A 20989-nucleotide genomic window follows, 5' to 3' on the forward strand; every position below is an offset into this window, starting at 1 on the left:
GACTGCGGCACGTCGTTTTACCTTCTCCTTTTTCCTCCTTTATCCCTTCTTGTTCCACTCTTCTCAGTCTTCGCTGAATGTGCAAAAGTTTTCGCTGACCGGTTTCAGGGGACGGAATGCTACCGTTTTCGTTCTGCTAACGAACGAACGGAATCAACGGGAATTATCATTTTCTCTTGTTTGTTTTCTATTCCGAATCGTGTTCATACTACTTCGTTCACAAGCTTGCGGTACACAGGAATCGTAATGTAGGGAATCATGGCGTGGAGAATCGAGAAGCCTCCCTCTTCGAAGTTTCTCGGTGGTGGAACGAGAAAATTTGCGATGAGTTTTCTCTTGCTCGTTCATTCGCTTCTCGACCTCTTCTCGTCCCTTTCTCCCTGTAGTCGTGCTTAACGTGCAAAAGCGTCTCTGCCGGCCGGCGACGCGGTCGATACTCACGGCGTATCGCCCCCGGTTGACCGAGCCTTACCCTTACCCTTACCCTTACCTTACCAAACCTTTAGACGTATCCTTCGTTCTACTCTGTAGCTCCGATTCGCATCCCATTTGTGTGCGTAAAAAAGAACTTCGTTGTGGTTGTTATAATACAACGAAGTCGCCGGAACAGGGAAGCACGATGGGAATCACCGACGTACCCAGCTGGCTCGAGCACATCTTCCTGGTATATAAATCCTCGGATATAGAATGAAACAAAATTAAGAATCGTAACGTGTAGCGTGACAGTGGTTCAAAGTCTTTCAATCATTTTCAAACTTTGCTTCTCATTGCCTTTACGTAGAGTTCGTGTGTCGCATGACGGGTACGTGCCGCGCAATCTGGAAAATCATTCGAACGTCATCGATGCGTACAAACGGAGAATGTTGCTCGCCCAGTGCTCTCGAACGATATTTTCACTACTACGTTGCGATCGAAAACAGTGACAGCAGCACTGTTGTATTACAAAAGAGACAGAGAAAGAGAGTAAAACCATGACCCGGTGGAACGGCACGAAATACAGGTTGGAAAAAAATGTGCCGTAAGATGATGCAAACGAAGATTCGCTTTCCAACTTGATACGCGCGAATCATCAGCTTCGTGCGCTCCTTCGATCGACGTTTTCTCCCGTGGGATTTCTAACCGGTTTCTAAACTAGTACAACCCGTCCGATTTTTTCTTCTGTTCCCTTTTATCCGCCGATTTGTCGAACTAGGTGAAAAGACGTACGCGTTTCGCCAGGAATCAGGCCTTAGAATTTCATGTTAGACCTCTGAGCTCTCACGTAGATATATTTCGTTCGTGTGACGTGTTCAAACGTTTCTTTATCGGTGGTTTTTTACGACTTGCATGCAAAGCGATACACGCGTAGAATTGATAACGATTAATTCGTTGTAAAGGACACACGCTAGCATGTCTCGACACGAGATATAATTAATGCGCTTACAGATGCATCGTAGACGATAAACAGCGTCGTTTGATATTTCGTGGTTTATGTATTCGAACTGTTATACCCACTCGGTGAATGACGCACGATGCTATTGTACCTGGTATCGTTTGCTTGATCAATAAAATATAAATATCGCGTGTGTCTTCGTCGTGGAAACGCGTGAAATTTCGAATCCCTCGTACTCCCACGGTACTTTTTCTTTTTCTTTTTCTTTTTTTTTTACTTTTAAGCGTCTCGCTGATGAATCATACTGATTCATCGAAGGTCTCGCAACATGTCTTGTCCGCGTACCGATTAAATAATCTGCTACAACGCGCGATTTGTCCGAGTAAGTGTGAAATGTTTGCACAGAAGCGCCGTCGCGTCGATGCGGTAACGTTACGATACCACGCGTTGCGCGTAAACGCTCGATTCCTCGGTATCGTTTTATGAACTACATACATGCCACGCACACGGGAATCGAATTCACCAAGCTACCAATTCGTCAAACTTATAAAGTCTGCCGTCGCGTTCGTAAAATCAGTTGATTTTACATCGATTTCTTTGTTTTAAAAGATCAATCAAAACTCGCATTACAGAAGTCATACAGAAAGCACACTGATCGACTTCATCAATCATTTGCTTTGAAGGTTAAATACTAGTCGTATGTTGTAGAGTTAAAAACAAGATTTTTTTTTTAAAGTGGAGTTAATCAGCTGGGCTTCTGAGTGGCTCGTATACGTCAGCGATAAAGGTGAAACGATAGCTATATGGTACTTAATGAGCTAATTTACCGAGAGGAACGTTCGATTGAAACGCTTATAGAGATTCCGGGGAATCGAGTCGTTGACGTTTCACGATGAATAGTACTTGATGAAAAGAAGCGACTTGAAAGAAGAAACGGGGTAGCTTTGAGTGAATCGAAACCCATCCCTTCCCTTTTGGTACTTTCGTTTAACGATCCACGGACCGGGCGTGAGTAACGATGCGGACGAAAATGCATCGAGACGCCCGCACTCTTGAGCTGCACTGTCACCATCGCACGTGCAGTATACCTGCATCTAGGATCCCGCAATCTGCGGACGATGGTTCCCTCCATCCCCACCGCTTCTCCTGGTTACGTCACTGACCTCTAGTTAGGTGAGGTCGGGAACAGTGCAGCAGAGTTCAGGTCACGATGGAACGTAACAACTCACCTCCGTTTTCGATTCGAGTCTTTTCCATTCCTCCGTCGAGATTATCTTTTCGCGCCAAACTTTGCGATCCCGAAGCAACTTGCCGGTCGAGAGAAAGAACGATGTCAATATTTGCGACTGCCGATAGAGAACCAAGTCACATTTCGACCATTGGCACTGTACACACTTTTCTTCGTATCTCTTACGAGTGGTACACGTTGTGTAACGAAAAATGAAAGTTTTAAAGTTTATGAAAAAAGGGGAAGCTATAGAAGCAGACTACTGGTTTGCTGGCACGAAACGTATTTGCCAGATTCTTGTTTCATTAAGAAAGGATGCATGTATACAAGGGATATCAAGCTCTGATGATCGACTCTGTACACGGTAGATACGCTAATTTTAAGCTAGTCTCTGTAGTTGGTTAGTGTAATTAATACGATCGTTCGCATTTGTATCTTTCGTTGCACGAGGCGGCGCGAGCTCTTGGGAGTTTCGTGTCAGCACGCGCCGAGTTTGAAAATGTGTTCACTGACCCCGTGTACTTACGACCCGTTTTCTGATATTGTTTCAGATCGCTCCCTCGGCAAAAAAGCTTTGGGGCGTGGACGAGGGCGGCTCCAAGGACGAAGGGGGTGTAAAAGGCGGTGGGATACTTCACTTGGGCGACCACCAGATGTGGCGAGATTCCACCTGGAGCACCTCAGGTATGATAATGTATATTTGTTGGTATTTATGTGTTTCACTGTCATATTGGTTCCTACTTTCAATGAAACACACGCGGAAACGTTCGGGTCCATTGACTAACCGCAGCGAGTACACACTGCCGGCGTGCTATCGAGCGTACTGACACGTATCAATGACAATAGGGCTGAGGATATTTGGAATAGGGTTTCGAGATGGGGATAATCCATGAACGGGGTTAATCGGAATCGATAATTCATGGATGGCAGGCATTAACGCTTGACCACTTTGTAGATCCGCTGTATCCCTGGCTTATCTATTCTATACGTATTTTGAAAATCTCAGATGACCCTTTATCGTGTTTATTAATTGTCGTCCATTAATACCACCCAGGCTATCTGCAGCTTTCGTTCAGTCAGAGTTTGAATGGTTACCTAGCCTGACCCAGCCGGTCCATATATAAAGGCAGACTTTAATCTCGGCCGCGTTCATGCGTTTCCGGCCGATGATGCCTCGTCGAAGTCCTTTAAATCCCTCGAAATACGCTGGTCTCCGTGGCGTGTTCTCCTCCAGACACGAAATTTAAGCGCGCGAGCTTTGATCGATATGGATTCGGTCGACACTACTCGTGGCTGATCGTTACATAATCTCTAAGGGTAAATCGGCTGCACTGCACGCGCTAATTTCTTCTCGAAAAAGAAAGCCGCGTGTCGTTGAGAAAGGAACGAGATCGCGTTGCGTGAGTCAGTCAACCGAAGGAACATGACCTACTGCGTTTTATGCTTGTTTGAGAAAATTATCGCGATAAAGAATATTTGCTATGATTTGTAGAACATTTTTATCTTCGCCTCCTTCCTTTTTTTGCAAAAGTTTCGAACGTAAAATATCTTATACGGACTTGTACATATCTACGGATCTCGATCCTTTATGCCTGAAAATCGCTTTCTCGAAGTATGTACATATATTGATAGCAATTTACAGGATATTGAGCTTATTAGTGCAGGTATTCGAGTATTGGCTTCTCTCTAATCGCGGTTAAAATAGGAGCAACGACATCGTTCACAACTGGCTTCTTTACCTTTGCTATTAGCGACTTCGATATTAGAATCTTTTCGTTCGTAAAAAGATAGATGTAAAAGAGGCGAAACGGTTTCACAAAGTTTATTTCGTTCAGTGTAAATTCGGTTTTTAATATATTCGCATTATGTAAATGGACTTTATTATTTACGAGACGAACAGAGCTACGACGTGTCCAAAACAGCGAGCTAATGAGCTGATTCCGATTAACGTCGTATGCTCTTCGTATTGGTACAAAATGCGTGGCGAGTCAACGATCGTCGAAGGTCCTTGTCGGTTGACGTAGAATTCCCTGAACGTCTGATACGTGTTTCAGATCCGGTAAAATTAGAGAGAAAAGAGAATTATATAAAAAAGTCAAACGAAAACGAATAAAGACGAACGTCAGGGACTCATCGTCCATGGGGGAGGAGGGTACAACGAGAGATGCGAGCGATACCGTGTGTTTTACGTCGTGCACGCTTATTGATTGGTACAGCACCGAAAGAACAATATATAGAGGCGAAAGTAGAAATACTTGTGTCTCCGCAGCTTCGAGCGGAATGTCAATAATCGATACTCTACCAAAACAGATCTCTTCCAATTGTTTGCTTTTACGAAAACCAAGGAAATCCACAAAGTCTTCTCCCTCTGTCTGTCTGTCTGCCTGTCTCTCTCTCTCTCTCTCTCTCTTTCCCCTTGCTTGTACGATCAATCGATACCAGCCAAGCTTCTGGTATTTTCGAGTCCGTGTACAAACTTCTCTATCTCTTTACCCCGGGAACCGTTTTAAACTTCTTGTTATCATCTAATCCAGACGAGTCCATCTTCCCTCTCGTGGTTGATATTTCGATTTCTTCCTGGTTATACCTTGGTCGTTTCGTGTCGCTGAAAATCATCAGAATTTCTCGTCAATTAAAGGGATTACCGCGGTAATTGGTGTACGGAAAGGAAGGAGTAGAGAACGAGAAAGAGAAACGGAAAGAGGTTGTGCGTTGGAAAGGTTGTGCGCGAGGTTCTTTCTCGTTAAACGGAGCCTTAAGTCGTACGGGGTTGTTGCGCGAGGGCGATGGTACCGTGGCGGCGATGTTGTGTGTGCAGTGTATGCACGAAACACCTGATTCTCGCGACGGCATGTACCGGCTTCCATGTGCACGCGGGCCGAGTTTGCATGTGTGCGTCACCTCGATGGGTGCAACGCGGCTGTTGCCATGGCGACAGACGCCCGGCATCAGCGGCGGTGGGAGCAACGTCCCAATGCCCAGGGTCGTACCTACTGATCCACCCTGAGCGCCGGCACACCAACCCCCTATATCCACCTGGACCCGACGAAATTGCGTCATATGGAATCGTAAAATTCATATAGTACCCTAGAATCCTAGCGAACGTTTTCTTCTCACAATGTACGAAGCCGATCTTCTTTTTTTTCCCTTTCGATCATCGTTGAAACCCTTTGAATAAAATGGTCTCGCGGGAAAGCCAACGATACAGTGGCAAACTGTTAAGGATTTTTATGATGGAATTTCCGTTACACCTTTGCGGGTTTCTCGCTCCACGCCTTTTATCGATTACTGGTTGATACGACACGAACACGATACGGTTTCGGGACATTGTTATTAACGTTCTCTTTTGGAATCGTCGAATTTTGTTCACGTAAAAAAGCTAGCCTTCTTTTAATATTTAACGGTTAAATAGCTTCGAATTAAAGAACTTTTATGATGTAATGTGATGGAATCGTTGGTTGGGATTAAAGGATAACGGATTATCGGATATCTGTCTTACACGCGAACCTTGATTGTAATTTTTCGATGGGGATGGGTGTTTGATTGAAATATACGTCGGCATGGCATCGTGATTAATGGCGTTTTTAATTTCAGACCATGCCGTCTCACAACCGATCTCCATGGGCACAGGTAGGCGTGTGGGTGTCGGGACTGGTTATCATCATCAAACATCAGAAGTTGGAACGGTCCTTAGTCCCAGAAGCAGGTTAGCGTATGATTTAAGTATTGAAAGGAATGGGACAAGTTTGTTGTTCCTTGAGTCATCGAATTGTTTTGTTTTGCAGTGAAACGGGTGGTCTGGGGGTTAAAATGGTCGAATACGTTCTTGGGTCGAGCCCTACGACACCTAAAGATTTGGAGCCCAGAATGGTTTCTCTGAGATTGGTAAGCATATAGACGAAATAAAATATCGAGCAGACCAAAACAAATTTTACAATTTTATTAAAAGATATTTTTGTTTCCTCGTGTAGAACACCGATGCAGACAAGAAAGAAAAAGAGAAGGGCTCGGCAAGTCCTTTTGACAGTTCTAAAGACGACACAGGTCCACAAAACAACGGATTAACATCTCAAAATGGTCTCGATGACGATAAAGGATTTAAGTGAGTATCGAGATTTAATTTTGAGCAATATCAACTATTATATCGTACAAGAAGTATTATAAAAAGATGCAAAGATAATTGTATTACGAGAATATGAAAAAATGAAGGTATTTATTAGGCGCAATCTGCGGTACATTCAGGGTTTGCGTAAATAAGTTAGGAGAAAAACGCGTTGCTATTCTTGCGTAGCTATATATAATTGCTTTCAATTGAACGACAGTAAATGTGTCATATGCTGTTCGTGAACAATTACTATTACTGTGAGGAGCACGATCGACGAACGTAAAAGTGGCAACTGTCAAGGGCGTGCATGTTCTACCTACTCGGCGGACGATGACATCATAAGTTTGCCTCTCCGGTTTTTGTTGCACCATCATTGTACGCCATCTGGTGCTCCGCTTGTACCTCATCTACTCGATATTACCGACACTCTCCGTGCTGTTTATACTGTATCACTGTGGTTTCTTTTCTTCGTTAAATGACGATAACATCCTTAATTCGTTTACTCAAAAATTTATATTTTTTAATAATTAAAAAGGATGGTAAATTTTATTGTATATTTAAAGAACTATGTGAATTATCGTGCAAATGTTCTACTCGGTAATTATTCTTCGTTCTGTATTAGTGAAAATCGAATATTGAGATCAACTGGATTAAGAAACGTGGCAAATAAAGCAGAAAGAAAGAATGGAACTTATACAGTAGCGTTGCCGTTGCTACTTAAAAATTTCATTATGCTAATGATGTTTGTTCATTATTGTTGACCGCCACGGTCTAGGCATCGAATTTCCCCATTTTATAAGATCAAAGGTACAGGTCCCTGAACATGAACATTAAATTATATTATGCCTGTCCTTATACAGAATATACCGTTATACTGCATTGCTAATCGTGCATTAGTAGAATCTTGCTCGACAAGTTTGTAAAGATTTTTTAGACATTCAAGGTATCGACTTGGAATTTGATAACGTTAACGGCAAATATTCGTCAAATGCATAGAAGTTAAGATAGCTCGATGTTTAATGTTCTTTTTTATCGTTAATTTTATACCTAATTATTCGTTAGTATTAGAGAAATGTGAAACAAGTTGATTTCAGAGGAAACTAATTGCAATTTTCTAGTTATTTTTGTTTTTTTTTTATTACTCATTTATTTCTAACGCACTGTAATTATTTTTAAGATATTTGTACATAATTATACACACGTACAAGTTTAAGCGTGCGAGTTATGTTGCTAATAGATTATTATCACAATATGTAAAATAGAATTCTTTTAGCCCTAAGAATTGTATACCCACGTCACATAGAATCAGGTTCGTGACATTTACGATTGTAGTGTCATAATAGCCAGCGAAAGCTACGTCACTTTCTTTATATAGGGAATAACAACAACAGTGTAGTAATACCACTGTGCAACGGTTTCCTTGCCATTACAATCAGAGGTGGTTTTTTTAAAAAAATTTAAGAGATCTTGAGTATAATAAAAATTAACTTTGGAAATTCGTAATAGAAATCCAAATTTAAATCATCAAATGTATAGCGAAAATTGAAATTCATTTCTCGGTAATCGTTATTTGCTTTCGTTAATTAAGATATTTTTCCATGAAAGGAAAACAATTGGCCTTATCGAGGCATAGATACGCATAGATATCAAGCTGTATATTTTTTCATGTATGTTACAGTACACGTTGATTCGCGAATGATTTATGCTTCTTTTATTTTCATAAGTGTATCCAGCAAAACGGTTTATATTTGCGTATATCATGTGTTGAACGCATTGTACTCTGGAACGTACCGTAGGCTGCCTTTAATCAGAACGAATCAGTGAAATGCATGAAATAGAGAGTAAAGAGATGAAAAGTATTTGATTCCGCGACCCCCAAGACGGTTACATAATCTGCTCGTCTTTGCTTGTTCCCGTCTCTCGTAAGTTAAAACGGAGTTACGGTTAATTGTGATAATATTACGGATGCTGGTTATTCAGCAGCAGATTGCTATTTATACGTGACAATCGTTATCGTTGTTTTCAAATGTTATCCGCTATATGAATGAAGGGATTCCCTTTCGTTGGAAGAACGACCGCTTAATGCCGTTTTTCGTCTTTTATTTGCAGTCGTACACCCGGGAGTCGGCAACCTTCTCCGGGCGAAGAGGAATTTCAGAAGAACGCAGCAACGACTCTTGTGAGCGCCGGAGGTGGTGGAGTCGTGTTATTGAAACCTGGTGTCGATGTGGTTGGAAGCGAAGAACATTTCATGGCCGCCTTTGCAGCGGCTCCGCCGCATCATTTGCAACATCATCAAGCACCACCGACGCATCATCTTCAGCACCCCCACTCGCATGCGGCGCAACTCTTTGGTGCACAGGCTCCTCCACCCCCACAGGGTCCGCCACCTTCGCAACAACAACAGCAGCAACAGGGGCCCCCACAGGCGCAAGACACCACCACTCACTTTGATGTTCAGGTAAGTCTCGACCTTATTGTTTTCCCTCTTTGATTCGACGGGACGAAGTCGGAGAAAAGAATTTTTTTCTCTCGGTGGAATACTACGACTTTTAAGACAATATAAGATGGTATGCGTGAGATACGAGGAGTAACGAGCGAGCAAGAGTACATATCTCGTCTCTAAGATTTCATCGCGCAAACGAAAATTTACTTGAACGGCTATGTAAGTTCACCTATCTATATGGCTGATTGTTGTTTTTGGAGCCGGTTAAGGATGATTCTAACGGAATATCAAAAGGTTGTCCCAGTTTCGTGTTAGCTCGGAGTATATTTTTGTGTAATGATTAATAAATCACAAACGTACTCGTAAATTGTGAAAGCAATCGTACCAGTTTAAACGTCCTACATAGACGTGCATCGTAAGGTTGTTGATTATTATCAAAGGCTGCTTGATCAAGTAGCTCGACGAAGCTCGTGCATTAACTGATTGCGACGGCTATCGGTACACTTTATACACTTCCGTTGCCATCCAATTTAAACATTTCGACGAGACGTTTCGCAATGAAAGAAAATATTTGACTTTTGGGCAAACTTGAACCCGATGCCCTCTCTTTTATCCGTCGCGAATCTGGGAAAGCATGCTAGTTACGTATTCAGATTGTCGTAATATCTTAATTAGTCAGCAAACCTGCCCGTGGATCATACCGTAGGTTTGTACGTGATTTCGTAAACGTTATCCTTTTTTTTTGTTAACGTTGCGTTGAATTCTGTTTGGTGCAGTAGAGTACGGTCTGATTAGTCTAGAACTCGAGGAATCCATAATAGTTCTAGAACGGCGCAGAGTATTTAAAGTCTGTAGATGGCTTTCCACGCGAAGGGCGTCGTGCCGCTGCTGGCGTTAATTTAGCGATTGTACTGGCGACTAGGAAGAGGTTATTTTTAAGCAGCAAGCAGCTGATACTAACGAGCGGTCCAACCACCGAGCAACCCTCTTGTACGGGTTCTCGACGGACTTCCTTCGCTTTTGAAGTCGCGTTTCATTCGAACGAGCATGCCTGTCGAGGGGTGAAAGTACAAGCGAGCAACAATAGAATAGATAGAATAGTTTGCATGATTTACTAGCATTTCCACGAAATCACCGATGCATTATTAACCGCGTACCGATTTTCTTAGCTAATGTTAATTATAGAAAGCCGTATCGTAAATTATTATAGCACTTGATGTAACCGTCGTAATTACAAATCAAAGTATAAAACATACATTGGACGTTTATTTCACCGCTGATCAGACTTGGCAAACCTTCGACGTTTACGACTTTTGATTTAGTTGACGAATTCCTTTTACTACAAGATCAGATGGCACTGTAAAAGCGAGTTTAAAAGCAATTCAACGATACGGGAAACCTTTGAAATTCCAAGTGTTGTTCGTTCTCTTTTTTTAGAGCGTGGCCAGCAGAAAAAATAGACGTGTCACTTTTCGAGCTTGCGTCATTGACGGGAGCTCATTTGCAGGGCCGTTATCGTTACTGACCGTTTGTTTCTTTCACATATTTTTGACGTCAATATTTGTCTTATAATCCACCTATCTCGTCATTCAGATAATTTATTGAAGTGTTTCGTTATAAACATCAAGATACGATCATAGTTTGCATAATTTTGAAGATAAGTTCCGCTCCAATACGTTAACTAGACACGCTCGGAGCATCCTGCCGCAAACTTGGCTTCGAGATGCGTCCAATGATCGAATCTTTCCACTCTCGGCAACCTTGGCTAGTTTTATCCTTGAGAATGTAGCCTCGTAGGACATATGTAGCTACCTTTTCTTTTTTTTTCCTTTTCTTCTCTCTATTTCGCTTAGCGAAAAAGCGCTGCCCCCCTCTTTTCGTATTGGAACTCGGTATGACCTGACAGCTTAAGAGACACGTAGAAGGGGAATGGAGAACGATCTCGTCCTCCGGCAGGGACAAATGTATAAATCACAGAGTGACAAGTTCTCGACATCTACTTCGAATCCTATTCAGAAAATAGAACAGACGTTATATAGCCATTCTAGCACATATTCATGTTTATGCACGTTACACTGCATGTCCGAACGTTATATCGGCGAATGCATCAAAATGCCTTTCGTTATGAAACCTTCTTCATACTTCGACCGTCATCCAGCAATTTCGTGTTACGTGGCTGCCAGTGCTTTTCATCTTTATTGCAACTTTGCGCTCGATATCTAGGCGATTATAACACGCTACGTTATTACCTATAAATATACGTATGTACATATCCGACAGAGTATCCTTTCTGGACAATTCCTCGGCAATGTAATTGGGGATGTGTAACATTTAATTTAGTCCGTGGACGCAATCATCGAAGTCGAGATCGATTCGAAATTAGATCGGGGGACCGGAAGTTGAGGACATCGATGTGTATTCCGTTCTCGTCGACGTCTCGTTTCAAGTATAAATCTACGTAGCCTGGTGTATGTTCCATATTCTTATGTGTTTACAGCGAACCGTTCTTCCTATCCTAGAGCGTAGTACCTAGTCCGGTCGCGGTATATTCCCGCTCTTCTTTCGAACAGGACTACGCTAAGCTGAAAGCTTTGACGGCGTGCTCGATTAAAACGTGAAACGTCGCTTTTAAAGATAGAATTTTTGTAAGAAAATCAATAATCGCATGCCGTGTACGTGTGACGGATAGCAAGTTTCTCTTTGTACGAAATGACCGCGGTTCCTCTGAGCGTACAGACGCTGAGAAGCGTTGCCATTCGAAAGCGTAAGCGTTTCGATAAGAAATTTGGATTAACGAATTACTCGGAAATTTTTTGTACGATTTACACCAGTGTCTGTGTGACAAGACAAATAAGAATATATGCGGTGTATCGCATAGCTAGGCTCGTGAATATACAATTCTGCTTGGAAAAGAGGAAATCACAAATGAAAGGGGAGAAAATGCGGTGTACAAGACCTCGGGTCGTCCAACTCGTTTTCCACCCCCCTCGTATCCCCATCTCTCCTTCTCTCTTGATATGTCTCTCCGTGCGTGGCGTGCGCGCGAGCTCGCGTTCCCTCTCCTCTCCTACGGGAAATAGTACCCATCGTAGGCAGCATTGTTCCCAGGGTAGGGGCCATAGCGTTGTATTTTCCACGTGACGAACGAAGCGCGTATGCACAGGTGCAGCTTGACTGCCATGGCTCCTGTAATCTCTTTCTTCCTTGCACGTTCGTTCTACCTTTTCGTTTCCGCATGCCTCGATGAAAACGCGAAATGTCGCACAAAGCATGCATCGAGCGCGGTGTACGCGGTCGCCGAGGAGGAGAGAAAAAAATTGCAAACTCGCGACGCGACTTGTGTTTCGCCAACGAATTCGTTATAATTTTTTTCTTCCCTCCTTTTGCCCTCCCTCCTCTTCCCCTTTCCATTTTCCCTTCCGCAATTAGTGCCGCATTATACGTCAAACCGGATTCCGTCAGTGGTTGTCGTATTAATTAACACGCTGCGCGCCGTTCGTCTGGCGTGCGGTGGTTGCGTTTCAGCGATTTCCATCGGACGTCGCGAGTTCAGATACACGTGCCACCTACCCCCCAATGACACCCTCTTACCGAATATTCGGCGACACGATCGCTGTCCCGCCACTTCACCGTTGTTTCTCCGTTTTTGTCCCTTTCTTCGTCGCGTCTCGCGAATATTTCCACCACGTTGTAGCCTATGGTTTTTCACGACGTAACACACATAAAAATAGAACGCTCGTGCAGCTCGTGAGCGTATTACGCCAGCGTTTATGCACGCGTGCTTGCCTTGGGAGCACGAGAAAGCGTGTGCGATGGTACGAGAGAAGTGCGTGCACGCATGAGACACGGCTGCCCTCTGATCGCGTTATTACGCGAAGGCTCGTGCTCGTCAGTGCATGAAGCGATTCCCAGACCTCGTCTCCTTTCTCCCCTTCTCTCTGCAGTTTGCTTCCCTTGCCTCTCGCTCTCTGTTTCTCCATTCTGCACGTTCTTCGCTTCTTCCTTTTCTTCTACCCGACCACTCCACGGCATTCTCGTTTTTCCCTCTTCAACTTGTTCAGAGGCACCCCCTCCCCTTCTCGCTCTCCTAGATTCGCTGGCATTTTCTCCTCTCTTTCCTTCGTTTTAGCTCATCTTTGGCTATACATACAGTGCTCTTCTTGTGATCACGCGAAAAGCAGGAAGAGGAGCACGGGAGAGGAGAGAGGGCAGGGAGGGTGAGAGCGGGAGAAACCCTTTAAAGGTGTGTATACACATATATACACGCAAGCACGTAGACAGGCATCGGGTTGTTGACTCGGTGCCCATTCAGCATAAAGTGCAATGACTTCCTCCGATGAAAATCTGTATCATCGCCCGAAGGCTACACTCTTCGGGGGTAAGCACGACGTTCCTCGTCGTCGTTGCAGTTCCGGTCAGAAATTCCAAGCCACTGTCCTATTCCCAGTGGCCTTCTTTGTTGTGGAATATCGAGTTCCGCGGCAGCTCCGTTTTCCAACTTTTCAGCTAGCCAACGTTTCCGTTTTAAACGCTTTACAGTTCCTTTGACGAACTGACAAATATGCACGCGAGAGCCACCCTATCCACGACCGGCTATTGTTGCTCCCGAGCTATACCTCTCTCCGCTGTGGCTGCTGCTGTAGCTGGTGCTGAAGAAGTCGATACGATTGTTTGGAGCCCGAAATTCTTCGCGAGCAGAACGGGTTTCTTCTCTCTTTCTTTCTCTTTCTGCCTGCTTCCATCAAACGTTCGAATTTTATGCGTAGCTGCGGCCAAGCGATGCGCGTTGCTCGTACTCAGTTAGGTTTTAAATGTCAGGTCGTTTCGATTTTGCTCGGAGCTGGTATAGATCGTTTAGATGCGTTTTTGGCCAACGAATCGACTTTGTTGTTTCACCATTGCGTTGCTACAGTTTTGCAAATAATTGCTAGCGCGCCTCGAACTGCCTGGCGATAGCGGCGAACAAGCCAAGTGCTTGTCACTCATTCGACGATATTTTTGGTGGACTTACATAATCGGCCATACTTACGTAGCAAACCTTCCTCCTTTTCCCTTCCTTCATCCGCGTGCGCGTGCTCCTCAATTTTTCACGCTGGCTGACTCACTTTGGCATAGCCAGCCACGGAAGCCGCGCGAATATCACCGTGTCCTTCACATACGTGTTTCGCTCTACAAAGGGATTTGTCTAGCTTATTACATTAAATTTTCTGTACTTCAACTTCATCGCTCCTATCTCATTATTCCGCGCTGCAGGTTTTTTTCAGTCAGACCGGCAATTTTTACCAGAATTTTTTTAATGGACCGTGCAACTATTTTTTTTCCCCTTCCTTTTTTCTATCTTTCGTTTAGTCGTTTTTTAGTCGCGCGCGATTCGACTTTCGGATAATGCAACGCGTTTCCACACTCTTTCTAATTATCGATCGAACGAGCTCTCTAACTATTCTGGCATGCGGTTAGTTGACTACGAAGTTCGCAGGTGGCAGGCAACGTCAGTCCTGCCAGTGAATGCTACGTGTTGGCTAATCGAAAACAACAAGGATTAGCAAATCCATGACGAAGTAGCGTGATAGAGGCTGAAGCAATTAAGGACGGCAAGAATGTGCGCACCATTTCCTTACCTCGACCAATTACACCGTGCTTTCATCGGAAGGCTACACTCTAATTAGATAGCATAATCTACTTCGTCCGCTCTATACTCCTCTCTGCAAACCCGCTCGCTCGACAGATTTATTAAACAACGATTCATTTGTCGGGCTTGTATTCTACCCGTTTCACGGCGTGTTTCTCGTGGCTAATCGAAAACTGATTTATCGCGTTCCGGATAATTAGGAAGCTACGCGCGGTCTCGGCGCCTCCCGTTTTTCTTCGATTCTCTCGTCCTTGATCCTTGTAGACGAAGATGGACGCGCACTCCACGCGTCGCGATCTTTAAAGATGAACACGTTTTCTCCTATTTTTCCAACACCCGTGCGTAGGCATCACCGTTCTGTAAGTCTATGTAAGTGTCTCGCACGTTGTGTTCACTGTCGCGGAAACCGAGTGAGCAGGTCAAAGGACCTTTCCACCTCGGGGACTAGTCTCCTGGAAGACTACCGCCTCAGCAATTAAGTGGAAAGATCCGATCTTTCCAGACGCGCTACACTCTCGTAAATTTTCCTCGCTCCCGACTAACTCGTAGATCGAATTTTGGAGACAAGAGAGCTCATTTGTATTCTCGTCTTTGCTTCAATACAGATTTATTAATTACTTCTATTTTTCTTTCGTAATTAATGCAGTCGATTCTACGACTTTGGAACCACTGACGTAGTTTCGTACGAACGTTCCTCAATATTCGATGTCCAATGGCCATTGCCTTTAAATATGGAAATTATGAGCTTTCAACGACGCGAAAAAGCTTCTTGGTTTTCTTTCAACAGCTATTAAACCCGTGTTTTTTAGCTGTCATAATATTCACGACCCTTCGTGTTCACAGTATATCCCGGTGTCAAGCTGATTATTTCCCCGGAGGCCGAAATTACCACGTAATTCCTCTCTTTCTCTTTCTCTCTCTTCTAAGCCCGTTAATAGGTCATAGAGAAAGGTCAGGGTTGATGTTCGTTGAAATTTGTCGAAGTATCGTGCGATTTCCCTCCTTCTCCTTCTCTCTTTCACGAAGAAAGCTCTTTCGTTGATGACTCATCCGAATATCCGCGGAATGTTCGCTCGAAACGTCGATTGCAAAAATGCCGAGCGTCGGCGCTTTTCGAGCTATTTCGTGCTCCACGCGTACGCATAACCAGCAACACCGATAACATTTTCAATTAAGAGACCTCCGCTGTTCGGCGGATAGGTGGAGAGAAGTTAATTAACCGACGACGAACCGCGGTCTTGAGAGGCGTAATATCAACGAATGCTAAGAATACTAGTTTTAATATTGCTTTGTCATGCAACGCGGCCTCAAGACGAAAATGACACTTGGTCTGGAGGTTATTAATGAAACGAGAGAGATCATTAGTCTTAGAAGAACAGCGTCGTGCCTCGTGGTGGATCCTAATTAAAACCACGGATCACCCGCGGAGTCGAATCTAGGCTAGAAACCAACTTGAAGTAGCCTCTCCACCTTCACCTCCAGCCCTGTTTCAACGTGTAGCCCTCGCATCTTTCGTCCCTTTTTTTTGCAACATCTACCTACCATCTCGAGCATGGAAACACAAAGCAAACGCCCTGAAATCGTGACCAAGTGCAAACTCTAGAACCGGCGGTGCTCAAAATACTTATTCCACTCTCTCCCTTCCTCTCTCTCTCTCTCTCTCTCTCTCTGTCTGTCTGTCCCCTTTGTGTTGGTTAATCATCGAGAAATGGACGAAAAAGAAAAACAACGATCAATGAGTTACATAACCAATGCACAGGAACGAGGAGAAGGATCGAACAATCTAAACAGAGACACTTTAAAACGTTCTACCTGGAACACGGTTATTTTCTCAATATGTAATCGGAGAGGAAAGAGAAACTCGGGCTCGTAAACGGTCAAGGATTCTTTCGTCGATGGTGGTAATTTCAATATTTACGTTTTTCGTCGAGTTTGCTTTATCGATTACTCGTTAAAGAATTTCAGTCGTGGTTACACCACCGCGTTTAAAAGAGAGGGAGGGAAAGAGAGAGAGAGAGACAAAGGGTGGAAATTTCCAAGTGTCGCTTGATCGGTGTTTATCACCTTTTTCCTCAGAACGAAGGCTCTTTAAAAACCACTTCCTACGATGGAAACGCGTTTGTTGCACCGTCGTCACGGGTGCATGTGCACACAGGTAGCCGAGCGAGCGACTCTAAGTGTGGGCAATTGCTAGCTATATTTTTATACGTATGCCGCGTTCAGCTGGAAATTTTTTCTTATAATAAAAGATCCTAGGGTGCGGGCAGCGTTGCCGTGTTTCACGAGGGTTGGTAGGGGTCGATGAGAGAGAAAGACATCGTGTGGAGAAACGGCGAAGACGAGGAGAGAGCCTCGCGGCACCTAACACGCGAACTCGCGTGCTCGCCCATCCCTTCGAATCTAGAGGTTCTCAACTTGCCTCAGTCGAGCAATCGTATTCGTATAGGCCGATTGATATGTTCGCGATATCCCTCCGGGGGGTCAAAGACATCGATTCGATTCAGTCGTGGAACGAAACACCCGAGAAAATACCGGATATCGCCTAGACGAGCGCTTTGGGAACGTTCCGCCGTTTCTTCTTACCTCCTAGGTATGTAGGGGAAGAAAGACACGAGAAAAGGCCCAATTTTCTTCGACCGCATAACAGATATAAGATAGCAATATCGTGCTTTCACTGTCCCCTTTTCTTATCGCGTAAGATCACGCTCCATTTTTAACATGTATTAATTAAACGTGTGGTATATTAGTTTGAAACGCGGGGATGGAGCGTGCACTCCTCCGCGTTCGTTTCTTTTTTTCGATCGAAGCCACGAATTTGTCGAAGGCTCGAAAAGGTGGAAGAGAGGTGGAAGAGACGAGTCGAGTACGAGAAAGCCTTTTGGCTCGACGACGCTTTCAACGTTCTATCGCTCCATGTGCCATTGATTTCACGCAAATACGCGATACCACGGATGTATCAGGAGACGTGTCGCGTTACATAGTCCAGTGGCCGCAAGGTGAATTACCGTTGAGATTTTAATTCGTTGGCGACGACTACGCAAAGGGACGATTCATTGACCATAGCTGCTGCCGCTCCCTTCGATATGCAGCTCGAGCGTTTTTTTTGCTGCGGAGCTGGAACGCGCGAGCCTCTTTTCAGAAATCAGGCTAGTTTAACGGATAGTAGCATCCTGACGGTTACCATTCGTCCGTACAATGCCGCTTCTGGTGTGTGTTCACATTTGTACTTTGCTCGCCCCCTCCCCTTCCACGGGCAGCTATATTCTCATGGGCAACCGTATTTGCGCATTTATGTACATGGAAGCACGAAGTTGCTGATATGTAAATAATAGCTGCTGCAAGGTACGGTTGGATAGGGGGTATGAATAGTCCTCTCCCCTTTTTGATTGCCTCTCCTCCTTTTCTTCGCCGATACATCGAGTCCTCTCCTCGTTCCACTCGCTACATTCTCTTTTCTCCTATAATTACTTCTTTTTATTTTTTTTCTATAACTATCCATCGGTTTTCTCGCCCAGTTTCCGTTTCTCCCACTCATCTTCGATCTACTACTCTACTACTACTACACTGTCGGTTTCATCCTCTCTATCTTGCTCCCCGCTTCTTGCCCCTTTTCCATATTCCTTTTCTTTCTCTCTCTCTCTCTTCTTTTTTTTTAACTATTACCCACTGTCTTCTTTCTCTTCGTCTCCGAGCTTTTCTCTCGCTCGCACTCTCCTTTTCTCTCCGCTGCTCTGCTTCTCCGTCATGTTGTGTATTTTCCTCCTTTTTTCTTTTATAACACTCCCCTTCCCTCCCCGGTGGCCGCTTCTGTGTCGGTGGTTCCCATCTCTCTCTTTGTCACTCCCCGCACAGCTCCACTCTGTGTGTCGCCGTATCGTTCTATATGTATATATGTGTGGCCGCAAAAGGGAAAGGGGGAGAGCTCCCTGTAGACAATAGGCTGTTGGCTACGGGCGACGACAATGTGCCGGCTGTGCAAGAAAGAGGGCTGCCTTCACCCGTCTGCTTTCCTCTCCTTCGACGCTCTCGTTTCTTCTCCTCCGCGCTCTCCTTCCTCTCTTCCGCTCCCTTTCGACTCTTCACCGGCCCTGAGAACCCTCGAGGTGGTACAGCGTACATCAAAATTAAGGCACGGCCAATTAAAGTCGCGCGAAACACGCCTCTCTCTCTCTCTCTCTCTCTTTCTCCTTGACGCGTTTCTCGGCTGAACAAGGAAATTTCACGGGCGAGACGCGAAAAGTTGGCGGGATTTTTAGCCGGCGTTCAAACGATATTTCGGGATCGACGATATTTTCGACGCCGCGGTAATACACGCAGGGGAGAGAAAAAAAGAGTTGCCGGTGCGTCGTAATAATAACGCTCAGCCGCAAAAGCAGTCTGCAGCTTTTCTAAACTTGTCAGGTCGACGTGAAAATCGATACACGCACACAAAGTGGAAAGAGATGGGAAAGTGCGACCTGTTTTGCGTTCGTATTAGTTTGTAGTCGATTATTGGCATTTAGAAGACATATATGTATATATATATATATAGTGCTGCGTTTTGAATCTAACCCAGTGTTAACCCTTTCCCGTGTGCCGGTTCGATCGAAGGAGAAACAATGCCAGGAGTATTGTAGGCCAATTGATTTTATTTTTTCCTCCCTCTTTCAAAGGATCACGCTCGGTACACATCGAGTATACACGGTTACTTTTTTATTCTGTCCTCTGTTATCCGGGATACGATATCATCTCTGGATACCCTTCAGTTTCATTCGGAGACTTGATTCATCATACCGTCAGTGCATCCGTGTCACGAGTACGGCTTTCCCCGGGGGATGAAATTTTCGATCTTCGATTTGTTTCCTTTCTTCCCACTTTCTTTTTTCTTCGTCTGTACGTTCTACGCGTAGTCTCGAAGTCGATGGCAATAGGAGATCGAAACGCGAATCGTATCCCGATTTCTTGCACCTCTGCTCCTCTTATTTCTGCCCTCGTCGACGTTATCGTCACCGTTGCCGCCGCCGTGCTAATACTTCTAGTTACTTTTTCACCTGCGAGCAAGTTTCTGATCTTCGTGCAAACCTCTCGACTAGCAAGGCGATACCGGGGGCAGGCAGGAAGAACAGGCAGGGCCGTACTTTGGGGCGAGCCAGTTCCCTCTTGGCTCCGCTCTGTGTGCCAAGGCACGAAGGGGGTAGTCGTCATCTTCTTTTGAATCTCATGAAACTCGCGCGCGCGCCCGCCTTTGTCTCACCCTCGTCCAAGTGCAGGTGGTTGGGGCGGCAGGGCCGTACGCTCAAAAGCACTTGGACGGGAAGAAAGAGAAGGGAAACAGAGAAGGAAGGAGCCGAGAGGATAGAGAGGAGGGTGCCTCGGGGACAGGGTCTCAGGAACGTCTGTCAATATTGGAAATTACATGCAAAGTCTCGTGCTACTTTCACTGGGCAACTGAATTATTCAGAATAATCATAGTCGCGCCTGTACGCGCGCCGGACACCGCAAGAAACCAAGGGGTTGCACGGCACGTCGAGCAGGATCTCCTCACCCCCGTACGTGTGTATCGGCTTCCAAGGAAAATTTCATTTCCCGGAAGTCAACGGCATTGCGATGCTCACCCGTACTCGGCTCGTTTTCAGCAAACGACGCTTAACATTCCACTGGCGGCGCTGTTTATTGCTGGGTCGTTTTAGGAGCGACGGTGACCTCTCAAAGTTTCATTCTCGTCGCTCAGGCAGTGTATCAAAAGAAAGAAAAGGGGGCCGTCTCACGGTTATTTCTCTCTATGAAAATATTTATTCGTTCTTCAACGAGGACGATGACGACAGAGACCGTCTCGCGAGGTCTTGTCATAAAAAAGAGCGACGAGTTAAACCAGGCAAGCATTCCGTGTATCTTAACGTACGATCGTTGATTCACCTGTTTCGTTTGAATGGCTATGAACGCAATTAAAAGCCGAAATTTAATCACACGCCGTGAACACGCAGGTTCGCTGTACAACCAGATTCTCGAGTACATCAACGCTCTTGAATGGGATCAATGAATTCTCTGCACGTCGGTGTACGACCGTACGAATGTTAGAGGAGAAATGGTTGGACTCGCTAGGTTCGGCGTATCCTCGTCAAAGAAGCGAATGAAAGGGAGCTGGAAGGGCCTTGGAAATCGTCGAAGTTGAGTCAGTCGGTGTGCGTTCTCTCTTCGATCGGGAATGGTACGACGAGGAAAGAGGGCTC

General features: G+C 44.9%; 1 protein-coding gene across 3 annotated transcripts in view; it reads left to right on the forward strand.

Moving 5' to 3' along the window:
* Positions 1 to 20989, forward strand: part of LOC122571429 (pumilio homolog 2-like) — a 63440-nt gene that overhangs the window by 10497 nt on the left and 31954 nt on the right. For all 3 annotated transcript variants that reach the window (XM_043735160.1, XM_043735159.1, XM_043735158.1), the window contains 5 exons: positions 3152 to 3284; positions 6195 to 6306; positions 6386 to 6485; positions 6572 to 6702; positions 8815 to 9166. In XM_043735160.1, coding sequence (XP_043591095.1) covers positions 3152 to 3284; positions 6195 to 6306; positions 6386 to 6485; positions 6572 to 6702; positions 8815 to 9166 — 828 coding nt within the window. The remainder of the gene's footprint in view (positions 1 to 3151; positions 3285 to 6194; positions 6307 to 6385; positions 6486 to 6571; positions 6703 to 8814; positions 9167 to 20989) is intronic.

The sequence above is a fragment of the Bombus pyrosoma genome, linkage group LG10 (assembly GCF_014825855.1).
Source record: "Bombus pyrosoma isolate SC7728 linkage group LG10, ASM1482585v1, whole genome shotgun sequence".
In the NCBI taxonomy this organism is placed as follows: Eukaryota; Metazoa; Arthropoda; class Insecta; order Hymenoptera; family Apidae; genus Bombus; species Bombus pyrosoma.